This window comes from Propithecus coquereli, unplaced genomic scaffold, assembly GCF_000956105.1.
Source record: "Propithecus coquereli isolate 6110/MARCELLA unplaced genomic scaffold, Pcoq_1.0 Scaffold496, whole genome shotgun sequence".
NCBI classification, from domain to species: domain Eukaryota; kingdom Metazoa; phylum Chordata; class Mammalia; order Primates; family Indriidae; genus Propithecus; species Propithecus coquereli.
In genome coordinates, this window is record NW_012150796.1 from 760,721 (window position 1) to 776,100 (window position 15,380).

The following is a 15,380-nucleotide window of genomic DNA, read 5'->3' on the forward strand; positions in this document are numbered from 1 at the left end:
AGTGATCTTCCTACCTCAGGTTCCCAAGCAGCTAGGACTACAGGTGTGTGCCAACACACCCAGCTAATTTTTTATAGAGACGGGAGTCTCATTATCTTGCCTAGGTTGGTCTTGAACTCCTGAGCTCGAGCAATCCTCCTGCCTCTGTCTCCCAAAGTGCCAGGATTATAGGCGTGAGCCACTGCACCAACCTGGGTGCCCTTTTAAAGCACAAACTCCATAAACCTGAGGATCACAGATGATAATCCTCTGGTTAAGTATGAGAAATTAATGATAATTATCCACAAAATCATGGATCTTCCTCAACTGGGAAAAAAAACTAGTGACGGGAATATTTGAAAATTATGTAGATCATTATTCTATGTAGATCATTATTCTTTGTATATGAGGATGACAATGCTGTGGCCTCATTTCCTCTTTGCATGAGTATGGATAAAAAGACCAGTCAGTGACAGTTCTTTTCAAATCAGCTGCACATACAGGCTGTTATTCATTTAATACAAGAAGAAAAAGGACAAGGACTCACTGGTGGCAACATTCCCTAACTGAAAAAAAAAAAGTACAATCTAAAGGTAGTAAGTGACTTTAATGCCCCCTAGTGCATGACACAGACGGATGCAGGAACAGATCTAATACAGCGTTTGACAGCCCTGTATCAGAGATGCAAAATTGTTCCTTAAACTTTACAGGAGAAGATGACAGAGCTTAGAGACCAATGCCTAAAGCTCAATACTGGTTCTCTTCTCCATATACTTTATAACTTTGCTCTATTTCTATTTCTAAAACTTTCTAGTAGATTCTTCTAATAAACCATCTTCACTGCAAATGGTTAATTCAAAAATGTCTTTCATTAGGATTTGCTCTGAGATTCTTTCCAAGTCCAATCTAAATGGATTGCGTATTTTCTTAGAATGTTTCTTAAACACTCTCAGACTGGAGTTTATCTACAGTCTACATGGCTGATAAAGACATGAAAAGTCTTAGACGCTTAAAGAGTCATTAGCTGGTTGCCACCCTGCTGAAAAGCCAATCAATAGAGCATGAACAGGGAATCCGACAATGAGGAGGACTTTCTCTCCTGTAATGGACCATTCAGCAATTTGCGTAAGCAGGGATGTGAAGGAGCAGTGAACACACTCACTCGCCAATGGCATGTTTACGGGAGGAAATCAAAGTTAAGAAATTCTCTTGCAGTAGATGAGACACTATAACTTTGGCTTCCTTTTGCTTTCCTCAGAGCCCTTTCTGCTTCCTTCACAGGGTTAGTTTTCCTAAACTCAAGGCTCAGCAACGAGACTATTTTAAGCTTTAATTATCTGGAAGCTAATCAAATTCTTCTCTTCTGACTTGAATTATCTGCTACACCATTAGGTCCTCTCCACAGATGTTTTCTACTTTGGAAACTAGGGAACTTAGGGTGATACATAAGCAAATAGTCTGGGGCTGTGGTTCTCTCTCTCTCTCTCTTTTTAAGTATAATCCATGAAAACTTAACACTATATCTGCCAAGATTTGAACTAGAAAAACAAATGACCTTATTACATTTGCATATATTTTGGTCTTTATGTTTAGAACAACAGCATTTTACTCACCTCTACTTTTTCCAATATCCTTCTGGGAATAAAACAAGCATCATGATACTCATCACATCATTTACTTAGTAATTTATGAAATGTAAAATTATCCTTGATTCAAGGTTACACCTCAAATTTCTGTAGGTATATTCTTTGTGGTTCTACCAAAAATACAGCTTCCTTTTGCCCAACAGCGCCTACTGATACGTTCTGTAACTTCATCTCTAGCCTCTAAATTCCTGGCACAGTCATCACGTTAGTATCACCTAAATATGTATTTTTAATAAGTTCTTATATTTCATAATCAATTTTTATAATCAAATATAAATCTATCCTAGATAACTAGTGTTATTCCAAATAATACACTTATGGAATACTTTCTGTTTCCAAGTTTGTTTCAAATTTTTACCTGTGGGCCAATCTGAAGTGCTTGATTTTCTGTTGCCCTTTTTCCTGATTCTGTATTGCTCAGAGTAGTCCACCACTTCCCCTCGAGCTTTCCGCCCGTCAGGGGAAGGGGTGAAGAATTTGGTAAGGCCATCAATGAGCCCTTTGGTTTTCTTGTTGAACTTCAAGGGGACACTGCTATCTCTGCAGAAGTCCAAGCCATCTATTCGCTCTAAATATCCTTCTTCTGATGATGATGATGCTGATTGGCTGGAGAGAGTGATTTTACGTTTACGACCCCTTCCAGGGCCAGTTCGAACTTTGCTGAAGGGACCTTTTGATCTGAAGAATTAAACAGGGAAAAAAGGTAACTATTAAAAAGAAATCTTTATAAGGTTATGTTAATATATAACATATAATTAGTAAACAGCCTACAGATTTACAAAAAAAAATCTATATTGTTAAGAATGTTCTGTAAACTATACATAGTACTATATGAATGAGAAGTAATATTGTTATTAGATACATCTATTTCCAGAGAGACTAGTTATTTATAGTGAAAAGAACACTAGGCCAGGAGTCAGAAGACAAGCTCAAGTCATAATTCTACCACTTACTAGCTGCACATCTTGGACAAATCACATTTTCTCTAAACATCAGCATTTTCATCTGTAAAATGAGAGCTGGACCAGAGAACTAAGGTCCTTCAAGGTATAAAGTTATAACACTGTGATCTCTGTACCAACTCAGAGTTATACTTTTACCTCTAAACACAAGGATGGGTTACTCTCTGAAAGCCAGGAATCAAAAGATCATTTTATAGGAAAATTACAGTTTGATTTAATATTGAAAATATAGACTACAATACTAGTTCTGTGTATTTCAGGCTGCTAGTTGCCCTTTCATTTCAGTTATATAACCTACAAGATAGTCTTAAATATAAAAAAGGTGGGTAAAATTTTTGCGAATAAAGAGGTTGAAAAGCCTGAAGATATTTTACCTATCATCCAAGTTGAATTACTATAAAGATATTAAAAAACAGACAGAATTAGCTACTGAATCTTGCCCTACCTCCTCCAGACATAGCCCAGTTTCCCAGTCCATAATTTCTGATTTCTGCAAATTATTTTACATCAAGAGAACACAAAAATGGGACTTAGCTATCACCTCAAGAGGAAGAACCTACCCAGTGGTTTGTATACCTAATAGATATAAACATTTCAGAATAGATCAAGAGAGGAACATCTGAAATGCTATGGTAACATAAATTTTTTTTTCCTGTTTTTTTAATATAAGAGAAGAGATACAATGGTTAGGAGTCAGACTTTGGTGCCAGACTACCTAGATTTTAACCCCAGTTTAAAACTTACTATATAACCTCATGCAATTTAATGTCTCTACGCCTTAGTTTCCTCCTTTGAAAAATAGATATAACAACAGTACCTACACTTCATTGGATTGTTGGGAGAATTAAACAATTTAATACGTGTAAAGCACTTGGAACAGTGCCTGGCAATGTACTAAGGGCGCAATAATTGTTAGCCCTTATTATCATAGGGAAGTGCCAGTTACAACAATGGAAAATATTTTTTCATAAAGAAAACAAGTGAACCCTACTCTATAGAGAAGACCCTATCCTTTTCTCCCCTCACCTTGCCACAAGTACAACTTACACCGTGTTTTGTTTCTTTAACCTGTTTTTTGGACGTCCTATTGGGTTAGCATAGCGCCGTTTTATCTGTGCTGCCTTCTTTTGTAGAAGTTTTCGTCCTTTTTTCCTAGGTCGACATATTTGACATATCCACATGCCTATAAAAAAATAAAATTCCACATGAAAGTATGATAGACATAAATACACCGAAAGATTTCAGATAGCCTAAGTCAGGATCTTAACCTCTTTCAGATAAAGAACTGTCATTTGAAAACCTGATAAAACGCCTTTCTCCCCATAAACGTGAAAACACATACACACAAAATTCTTCAGATAATTGGAAGGGATTCACATCCATCCTGAAGCCCGCGCATGGATGAAGTCCACTGATCCTCAGTTAGAAACCCCTGATCTACACCCAGCACCCAGATATTGGTGTGTAATTACCATCCTCCAAAAAAAAAAAGCCAGGTTTCCACAGAGGAATAGTTGATTCCAGGTCACGGAAGAGAAAACATGGGATAACCTGAAACATCTTGTAGTGACAGAAAATAAAGAAGTGCGCAAAAAATGATTAGAGGCATGTCAATAGGACACAGGTCTTGAAGGAGTTCCCAACAGCAAAATCTAGTACAATTTGGGCAAAAAAAATAATCAAGGGAATGGATTATAAATTATAGAATATCCATAATGATATAGGTAATTGAATGAATAAATAGGAGAAAGGGATAGCTCTTCCTCATAGCAGAATTCCAATTAATAAATGTACAAAGAATAATGAAAGTATACAAACTATGCAAAAATCATAGCAGTAATTGTTGCAGGCAAGAATCATTAACAGATGCTAAAGTTAGTGGCCAAGGGGGAAAAAGAGTAACTTTCCGGTGGCTGTCAGGTTTCTTAACCTGTGATCAAGAGATCAAAGTTAACATTACTAGTAATGAGACACAGCACTATTATATACCTGTCATGATGCCCTAAGAAGGGCACATCACTTCTGCGGTATTCTTATCAAAATTCATAATGTCAATCTAATTATGAGAAAGCCAGCAAACAAACCCAAATCGAGGGGCTTTCTACAAAATAACTAATGGGCACTCTTCTAAAGTGTTAAGGTCAGGAAAGACAAAGGCCGAGGAATTACAACATACTGGAGGAGACGAAGGAAATACGACAGCTAAATGTAATGTGAGATCTCGGACTGGATCCTGGACCAGAAATTCAAGTAAGGTCTGTAGTTAGTTAATCATCTCACATCAACATGAATTTCCTGGCTTCAATAATGGTACAATGGTTTTGTAAGATGACACCATTAGGGAAGCAGGGTCAAAGGACATAATAAGAGTTCTCTGTACTATTTTTGCCATTTTTCTGTAAGTCTGAAATAATTTCAAAATAAAATGTTTCCTGCTGTAAGCTGCTATAAAATCTCTTTTGTAGAAGTTAAATACACAGGAAAGCAATCCTAAGAGAATCTTTCTTATCTTGAAGGATTCTCAGAAGGCCTCTTGTCCAGACTTGAAATAAATGGAAAAAGTAGGGAAAGGTGGTTATTTATTCTTTTAATACATATAAATTTAAGACTTTTCAAAAGGTAATAATCAATAAATGGCATAAAAGTAATTCAAGTAAGATCCTAAAGTGGATAACTTGGCTACAACCTATGGTTGAATCCTTTTTCATCAACAGGAAAACTTTCTCCAAACAGACATTATCAAATATCCTATAGGCATTTTACTTAAGAAACCTATAATCACAAAATCAGAGTTAAAATGGACTTTATGATAGGACAAAACAGGGGTGACTAACTCAACTTTTTAAAAAAGAAACTATCAGCATGCAATAAGATGGGTATTCTATAAAAGTCTAACCAAAAGGCAATTATAACCCAACTAAATACCTTTGAATGCACAGGAGTCAAAAGAATAGAATAACATTAAGCTGCACCCTTATGCTTTGGATACTTATTTGTTCAAAACTTACATTATAAAATTTTGTTAAAGTTTTGAATAAACATATTTCTACAGCTCTAGGTCCCTCAAAAGTGCTAAGCAGTGATATAATTAATGTGACCTAATACAATTTCATTTCCCCCTTTAAAGAAAGAGATATTTCAAGATATTACATAAGGCAAGCATTTTATCCTCTAGCTGGAGATTGGCAAATACTTATAAATGAACCACTTCACCCTTCATGGATGCCTAAATATTGAAGATAGAGGAAAATAATAATAAGTCCATACCACATAAGAATGTTAGGATGCCTAAAGAGAAAAACTACCCCCACCTTTTAAGGTGACAGCTCTCTTCCTACTTACACGATCCCAAAAAAGAAAGATCAATTATTCTTTCATTTTAACAAAGTAGATAAAATACGTTTTCACTAACATATTTCTATATATTCCCAGTTTGACTCCAGAAAGTATTTCTCACCTTTTGGCATCCGGGTGAGTGGTGGATCACAACATTCCATGTGAAAACCCCGGTCACATGAATCACAAAAGAGCATGTTATCCTACAAAAAAAAAGAAAGGACAGGACAATTCTGCTTAACTTTATGAAGCAGAAACATGTCAGGATCATAACCTCATAAAACCTAGGAACTTTCAAAGATCTCAAAAAAGATGTGAGTTACCATAAATCTAAGTTTCCTTCATTTGTATTAACTACGTATATGGATAGTCCAACTTAGCAAAAAGTTGCGCTTCATCCAATCTTTCATAAAAAACTACAATTTCATTACTTTCAAGTATATCCAATAACCAGAAATATGCTAATCTTGGTATGTTTTTAAAAAAGAAAGGGACAATTTGTAATACCAAATGACCATTCTAAATGAATGCCTCCATATTGCTCAAAGAAATTTCAGGAGTATTTCCTTAATGTAGCATAGTGTCTCTGCAAATAAATCATTAAGGTACTTTAAATTATCTAGAGATAATCAAAGTCTAAATAAGCAAGCATTCTAAGCTAATTACATATAATTTGAAAAAGCTACTATTATAAATTCTATTGGACCAAGTCATTGAAAAATAACCAGTCATACTTAGATAGAAATGCCAGCTGTACATTCTACTTCTAAATGAAAGACTCACGCTGGAAGGCAAAGATACTCACTGCATTTTTGCCTTGATCTCGACAGGAGCTGCACGTTTTACACTCGATGCACTGCCACCGTAAGGCCTTCACTCTAACCGTTAGTTCGGGGGAAAACTTTAAACAGGATGGATGACCTAATAAGAGGGGAAAAATTCATGAATGAAACATTTTTTTACCATACTAAAGAAATGAAGTAGGAAAAGGCAATTATCTTAAATACAAAACATTTATCAAAAAAACCAAGATGTTCCTGGAAGCTTGCCATACATGTCTCATCAGGACTTAGTACCCCAATTCAGTTTTATGAATATTAAATAGAATTTAGAACACACACCCCCCAATTTGATTATTAAAAACCTGACAGACTTTAAACTTTTATTAGGCCTGCATCAAAGCATTATGTTTATGTACAGGCTGCTATGTACACGAATACATAACATGTCCAGGCCATTTCTGGAAGAACACACGAAAAGTTGTTAGAAAACGGACTTACAAACGTTTTAAAGGAGAAGGATTTTACATTTCACTTTATATCCTTTTGTGCTCTCATTTTTTTTTTTTTTTTTTTTTTTTGAGACAGAGTCTCACTCTGTTGCCCGGGCTAGAGTGCCGTGGCGTCATCGTAGCTCACAGCAAACTCAAACTCCTAGGCAAAAGCGATCCCCCTGCCTCAGCCTCCCGAGTAGCTGGGACTACAGGCATGCGTCACCATGCCCGGCTAATTTTTTCTATATATTTTTAGTTGTCCAATTAATTTCTTTCTATTTTTAGCAGAGACAGGGTCTCACTCTTGCTCAGGCTGGTCTCAAACTCCTGAGCTCAAACAATCCGCCCGCCTTGGCCTCCCAGAGAGCTAGGATTACAGGCGTGAGCCACCGCGCCCGGCCTGTGCTCTCATTTTTTAACGATAACGTGTTACTTTTATGATTTAAAAATACAGTAGTGCCCCCTTATCTGAGGTTTCGATTTCCAGGGTTTCAGTTACCTAAAGTCAACCACAGTCTGAGAATATTAAATGGAAAATTCCTGAAATGAACAGTCTGTAACTTTTAAACTGTGTGCTGTTTTGAATAGCAAGAAGAAATCTTGGAATGCCCCACCCAGGATGCGAATCATCCATGCTATATATGCTGCCCACCCGCTAGGCACTCACTTTATCAGCTCAGTAGCCACCTCAGTTATCAGGCTGACTGCCGAGGTATTGCAATACTTGTGTCCAACTAACCCTTATTTCACTTCATGATGGTCCCAAAGCGCAAGAGTAGTGATGCTGGTATATTGTTACAATTGTTCTATTTTATTATTAGTTACTGTTGTTAATCTCCTACTGTGCCTAATTTGTAAATTAAACTTTATCATAGGTATGTATGTACAGGAAAAACACAGCACTGAGTATGTAGAGTTAGGCATTATCTGAGATTTCAGGTATCTGCTGAAGGTCTCGGAACATATTCCCCTCAGATAAGGGGGAGCCTACTGTATATAACAAAAATATCATCATTTAAAGTGAATCATTTGCTCTTGATTTAAGGCACTCAAGCTAAAACTAAAACCAAAAGCAATATTTTTACTGTGTTCACAATTAACAGCAACAGAAAAAATGCTTCCTCTTCCAAAGTTAGTTATCAGTTTGATTCTCAAAAATTTATGGTAGCCAATTTGCACTCAACTCTGAAAAGATTTGTCCTTCTCCTCCAAAAGTTGGCTATGTTTATTTTTCTTTGATGAGAAAAAGGCCTGGTTAAATCATCTTTTCTCCTCTCTTTTTTGTTCCAAAAGAATTCTCCTTTATGAGACTGTAAGTTTATCATCCAAACATCACTAGTACTGAAGGAAAATGGAAGAGGTATGAAAATTTCATCCGTAATCCCATCATCCTAGAATAATAGCCAATTTCATGTTCTACTTTTCCTTTTTAGATTAGCTGAAAGCCCTTGAATGGTTTTAATTATAGTATATATGCAGTTTTTGCTTTGCTTTTCTACATTTAAGTAAACTTTATATTTATATTCCTTAAACTGATTATTTCCACTGATTCGAGACACTATAACCTATGTGACCGTTTCCTTTTTGTTAAATATTTAGACTATTACCCATAAGTTAGAGAACACTAAAATGAATTATTTCATTTATACATTATTTCCTTCTTTTAAATTAATTCGTTAGAATAAATTCCTGAAAGTGGGATTGGCAAGTGAAACGAATTAAACATTTTTTATAGCTTGATAGGTTGATATGCACTGCCAAAACATTTTCCAAAAGCTATGATACAGTATCCAGTGCTACTAGCAAAGAACAAATGTTTTACCACAATTTCATCAGCTCTAGGTTTCGGTTCTGTTATCTTTCAATTTTGATGATTATAAAAGCTACAAAATGATATTTCACTGCTGCTTTGGTATGCATTCCTATTATTACTGGGGTAAAATGTTTTTTATATGCTCAACTGTTTATTTTCTCTCATATAAACTGCCTGTTCATAGGCTCTGTTCTTTGGATTTTATGCTTAGAAATGAAAACATGTTCTTTTTCTACTTTTATACCCTTTGGCCCTCTGCCATATTTAATGCAATTATTTTTCCTAAATTATTCTTGCTCTTTTTATTTTGGGTATGTTAGTTTGCTATTTTATTTTTTTCCTCACAGAAAAAACAATGTGATAATAGTTTTCAATTCAGAAAATATCAACATTCATATATTTGACTACATCCATGCTTTTCTTTCTTGGTTACTGTGACCACCAGCCTCCAAGCTGCTCTCCAATCATTCTTGCTTCCTGAAGTCACGTCCTCATGCAGCTCCCTCCCACACTGAATTGGGTTGATCTGCATAACCAATAGGGTATTGCTTAAACCACACAGTGTGACTTCTAAGGCTAGGCTTTAAAAGATACTGCAGATTCCACCTTGCTCTCTCTTGGATACTTGCTCAGAGAAGCCAGCTACCATGTAGTAGACACTCATGCAGCCCTACGGAGAGGTCCACATGGCAAAGAATTGAAGCTTCTTGTCAATAGGCAACAACATCAACTTGCCAGCCAGGTAAGTGAGCCATCATGGAAGCCTACAGACGACCACAGCACCAGTTAAAATCTTGACTGCAACCTCGTGAAAGATACCAAGTTAAAACCACCCGGATAAGCCACTCTCAAATTCCTGACCCACAGAAACAGTAAGGAAAAAAAAAAAAATGTTTGTTACTGCTTTAAGCTGCTATATTTTGGAGTGATTTATTTCTGCAGCTACTCTTTCTTTAAAAAGTTACCTCTACAGTAATAGTTTTCAAGTTGTGTTCTTCCCTAGCTTAGAGAGACACCACCTCAAACATAATGCTTCTTAGAAGGTAGGGCTATAACACAATACCCCCTCCCCCATTTCATTCCCACCTGTATAAAACAAATTCATTTTTATGTTTTATATATTTAAGTTCCTATAAGATTTTATTTGGGGAAAGGGTTCCACAACTAAGCTAGTTTGGAAATCACTGCATTGTATGGCATTCCCATTATATTTTTATGGTTTATTTGCAATTGTGAAATCCATTCAGAATTCATTTTGGTTTTTGATACCATGCTGGATATGGTCACCTAGTACTCAAGATCTATTTCTACCTTCTTCTAATGCCTTCAATACATAAAAACTGAAAAGCTCCAAACCATGCTTTCTGGACTCCTTTACAGCTAGGCTCTAGATATGAATTAAGTTCTACCAACTGAATGTGTTCCAGGGATATTTGAAAGGCAAAAATGAAACAAAGATCTTCCTCCTAGAACTGACTGCTTTCTAATGATAAGCAAAGTCATGGAAACAACAGTATCTACTCTTCTCCTTCACAACTGCCGTAGCTATTATGATAATGGCCAAACTCAGCATTTCAGCTACAGGGCTCAGTAGCTCTTCAGTGGCCTCCCTCCTGTTCCACCTCTTTCAGATGGAGGCAGACATAGTGACTCTCCTGACAGGTCAGTTCTGCAGTGTCCCAGGAGACACTGGCCCCTAAAGGCCCATCTAGAGCCTGCCTCTTCAGCCCTTCCAACAGTTTCACAGATACCTAATTCCAGTACTAAATTCCTTTCCTCTAGATTGAGTGTGGTTTCTGTTTTCTGGACTAAATCCTAATTGTTAGCAATATAAAACACTGAAAATTAAGCCAATGAGCCAAGATAATGCTGGTTTACTAAGGCCTTCCTGTAAGGTCTTGTGAGTTCTTAAAATATACAACAAAAATATCTCTGGAATTGGCAAATTAGGAGACTGTGCAAAATCTTTCTCTAGGCTCAGAATTCCACACTGCTTACTAGACCATGGTGCCAACACTCTATTTCCCAATGTGACATGTGTAAGTTTCCATCAGAAAAACAAATCTGTTATCATCCTGCTTCTATTCATCAAGCTTAAGGCATAAACCAAGAAAGATAAGTAGTGAATATTAAAGAAATCAGCAATAACTCCAAACTGAATGCCGTGATTTAAGCAGATATTCAATCGTGAAATATAAAGATCAACAGGAAAAATATGCCCACAGAAAGTTTTTTATTAAAAAAAACCTAAGAACTGATTTAAATTGATAGAATTAAACATTTCAGCTATACATTCAAATCCCTCCCTAGTGTAGCTGCTCATCTCTGTTACCTAAAATCAGAATCAAATTAAAATACAGTCATATGTCACATAACATTTCAGTCAATGGACCACATATACAACAGTGGTCCCATAAGATTATAATACTTTATTTTTACTGTAGCTTTCTATGTTTAGATACATTTAACTACATACACACTTATCATTGTGTTCTAACTGCCTAGAGTATTCAGTACAGTAACATGCTGTACAGGTTTGGAGCCTAGGAGTAACAAACTATACCACCTACGTCTGTGTAAGTACACTCTATGGGCATATTTCTCAGAATGTGTCTCTGTCATTAAGAGCCACACGTCTATTTAATTTCATAAGGATCAAGGACACAAACTCAGTTAAACATGCTTTTCTCTTGCCTTGATAACATGTTTTAGAAGGCAAATGGAGGGAAGTCACATACCACTGTTGCCACAGTCGGCACAGGAGATGAGTTCCTCCGGCTTCTTTTCTCGGTTTTGTTCTTTTGTACCAAGACAGAAACTACAGATGGGAATTGGTTCAGCAACCGGCTGCAAAGAAAAACACAATTTATTCCAGTACTAATACTTTTTTTTTAGTATTAATATAATGACACTAAAATTATAGCTTTAAATTCCTAAGAGTAACTTTTTAAGACAACTGTATCATTCTCCTAAATTCCAACTAAGTAGATGAGTTTTTACAAAGCCTGCTTTGGCTGGGCCTTTACAAATGGTCCTTGTGGTTACCATTTAGAGATTCCAAAAAAATCATATCCCAATCATGTCTGTCACTTAGAAACTAAATGACACATGTAGATTAACAAAGCAAATCTTTCACCTAAGATTGAAAAATCAACTGGGGTAAGTGCAAGAAGACACAGTATTAGCCCTGAGTGGGCATGTGAACTTGTGGAACAGCAATAAAACGCATACCAGTAAACACAATGGAAGGCAGAAGACATTAAATGCCGTGAGACAGAAACAGTAAGTGTTCTGTAGGAGTGGAGATAAATTCCAATTGTTGTCTGGAGGAGGGGCGAGGCGAAAGAGGAAGACAGCATGTATTAAGTGCCAGTACTATGTTACGGTATGTTAAGAAGTTTGTCCAAGGACGACAAATGTTAGAAGCAGGTTTAAGCCTAGGTGTCTATGTTCCTCCAAAGCACTGCCTCCCCCTAAGAGTAATGGAGAGAAAGGGAAGAGAAGTAGTCTGAACAGGATGAACTCAGATATGTGGTCAGCTAAGCCCAGTGCTTAAAGTACATAGTTTCTGTGATAAAGGAGGAAAAGAAAAAAAAAGGAAGAAGCTAGATTAGTTCGTGAAGACTGCCATTGAATGTCTTGTAAAGAGGCTGAACTTTCAAACTGATCAAAGTATGTACATTAAATATACATATAATGTATACAGTACATATATGTATAATACATACTATATTATAATATATAATATCAATTATACCTAAATAAAGATTAAAAATAAAAATTTCTGATTAAAAAAAGTTAGACTTTTCCTACAGTTAAAAAACAGCAATAGAAGCTTACTGACCCAGGAGATAACCACCTGCATTCCAGCAGCAGTATCAAAGACAAAGCAGGGAAAGCCTAAAGATGGGTAGGACATATGAACCGTGATTACAACAGTCTGGTGAAGACAGATGAGAACCTGAACCAAAGCTAACGAAATGGAATAGAGGAAATATTAATTAGTAATGGATTACAAACCAATTACTTGTGGGAGTATTGGAAAAGGAAATGAGTTATACATGACTAAGGTAACTGAAAAGACAGTGATGCCACCAACTGTGAAATGTAAGTCATCTTTAAGCAGAAAATGAGGAGGAAAGCCAAAGAGATGATGAGTTCATTTTTAAATCAGTCACCTCTCAACTATATATTTATGCTAGGCCTTGTGCAGAATGGTGATATAATAGAAAGCTCTCAAGATACTTTTAGTCTACTGAGGAGAACAGACAAAGAACAACAGCACGTTTGTAGGCACCATGAGAGAAAGCAATGGGGAACAAAGGCGGAAATGATTGGGGTGTCAAGAAAAAGCTTCACAGAAGTACCATTTGACTTAAGTTCTTCCGCAAGTATTTGACAGGCGCCTCTGGAGCTTTATGCTGTAGCCTCTAAGGTGCCACTGGATGATTTCAAGCAGAGGAATGGTATAGCCCAGATTTAAATTTTAGAAAAGTCATTCTATAAGCAGCTAAAGATGGATTGGAAGGAACATGATCTATGATCCAAGCCATGAGTTGTGAGGGCCAACTGTATTAAGGTACTGGCCAAAGGAATGGAGAAAAGAAGATAAATAGATACTTAAAAGAAAAAATCGACAGGACCTGATGGCTAACTGACTTGGAGTAGGAAGGAAAGTAAGGAAGATGGAAGACTAGGAAGACACCATTAAGAAAATAAGAAGGCAAGCCACAAAACCTAAGATGTTAACAATATGTTTAACCAACAAAAAGCTCATAACCAGAATATATAAAGAACTCTTACATCACAGTAAGGAAAAGGCAAACACAATAGAAAAGACTGTAAATACTTCCACAGGTAGTTCCCCACAGAAAGTGCATGAATAACATGAATGGCCAATACACACAGGAAAAGATGTTCAATACCATTAGTCATCAAGGAAACAGACCTTCAAGAATAGCTAAAATTATGAAGCCTGGCATTTTTTTCTTTTTAGAGACAGAGATTCACTCTATCACCCAGACTGGAGTGCAATGGTGTGATCACAGCTCTCTGTAACCTTGGGCTCCTGGGCTCAAGTGACCCTCCCACCTCAACCTCCCCAGGAGCTGGGACTACAGGTGCTAGCTGCCATGCCTGCCTAATTTTTGCATTTTTTTTTTGGTAGAGACAAGGTCTTGCTATCTTTCCCAAGCTGATCTTGAACTCAAGACCTCAAGCAATCCTCCTGCCTTGGCCTCCCAAAATGCTGGGATTACAAGTGTAAGTCACAGAGCCCGGGCAAGACTGGCAACATTAAATGTTGATAAGAAAATGAAACAACTCATTCACTGCTAACAGGAATATAAATATAAATTGACAAAAGACTATTTTGAAAACTGATATTATCTACTATTAATAAAATTAAACATATGCATACCATGTGATCTAGTACTTCCATTCCTAGTTATATATCCAACTGAACTACGTACACACATACAGTGAAACATACATAAAAATGTTCAGAACAGCATTATTTCATAATAACACATTTTACTCAAAAATTACCCACATAATTAGTGATGGCTGAACAGATAAATTGTGCTATATCCATACAGTAGAATGTTAAACACAAAATAAACAAATAATAGTCAATAACATGGATGAATGTCACCAGCAATACTTAAAAGAACTGACACAAAAGAATGCACACCGTGTGACTTTATTTAAGTAATGTTCAAATACAGTTCTGTATTGTCATGTCAGGACAGTGCTTACCTTTGGGGAGGAAGGAAGAGGTAGTGAACTGTAAAGTGAATTCTGAAGTGCTGGTAATGTTCTTTTTCATGACCTGGATGGTAGTTTCACGGATGTGAGTTGTGTGGAATTAATGTGTACCCTTATAATCTGTACACTTTTCCATATGTACATTTTCATGAGAGTTAAATTTAAATTTAATGAATAAATATGGAGTAGGACTGTGGTGCCTCTGGAATATTCTGTAAGAAATACCAACAGTGACTTGGACATTGCAGTTTGGAACTTAGAAGAGAGCAACAGACTAAAGACAGAGTTAAAAGATGTGAACATGCAGGTGATAGCTGAAGGCACTCAGGGAGAAGGTGGACTATACAGAAAAGGGTTGAAAAGAGAGAGGCGAAGAGAAATGGGATAAAGTCTGAGATAGAATACCAACATTTAGGAGCATCAGAGAAAAAAAAGGAGACCAAAAAGGAGCAGTCTGAGATGAAAAAAAAAACCCACGCGAAGCAGTAACACAAGAATTTCAAGAAGCAGAGGGCAATCAACAATCAATTCTGGAAAGATAAAGTATCTACTGGATTCTGCAGCTGAGAAGAGTTGGAAACATCACTGCGAGAGTGCCCTTTTAA

The 15,380-nt window shown here is 36.5% G+C and overlaps 1 protein-coding gene across 1 annotated transcript in view; it reads right to left on the minus strand.

Annotated features, from left to right (window-relative positions):
- Positions 1–15,380, minus strand: part of KAT6A (K(lysine) acetyltransferase 6A) — a 127,528-nt gene that overhangs the window by 39,984 nt on the left and 72,164 nt on the right. The window contains exons 3-7 of the mRNA XM_012655999.1: positions 11,748–11,856; positions 6,729–6,844; positions 6,045–6,126; positions 3,635–3,770; positions 1,984–2,303 (exon numbers count right to left, since the gene is read on the minus strand). Of these exons, the coding sequence (XP_012511453.1) occupies positions 1,984–2,303; positions 3,635–3,770; positions 6,045–6,126; positions 6,729–6,844; positions 11,748–11,856 (763 nt within the window). The remainder of the gene's footprint in view (positions 1–1,983; positions 2,304–3,634; positions 3,771–6,044; positions 6,127–6,728; positions 6,845–11,747; positions 11,857–15,380) is intronic.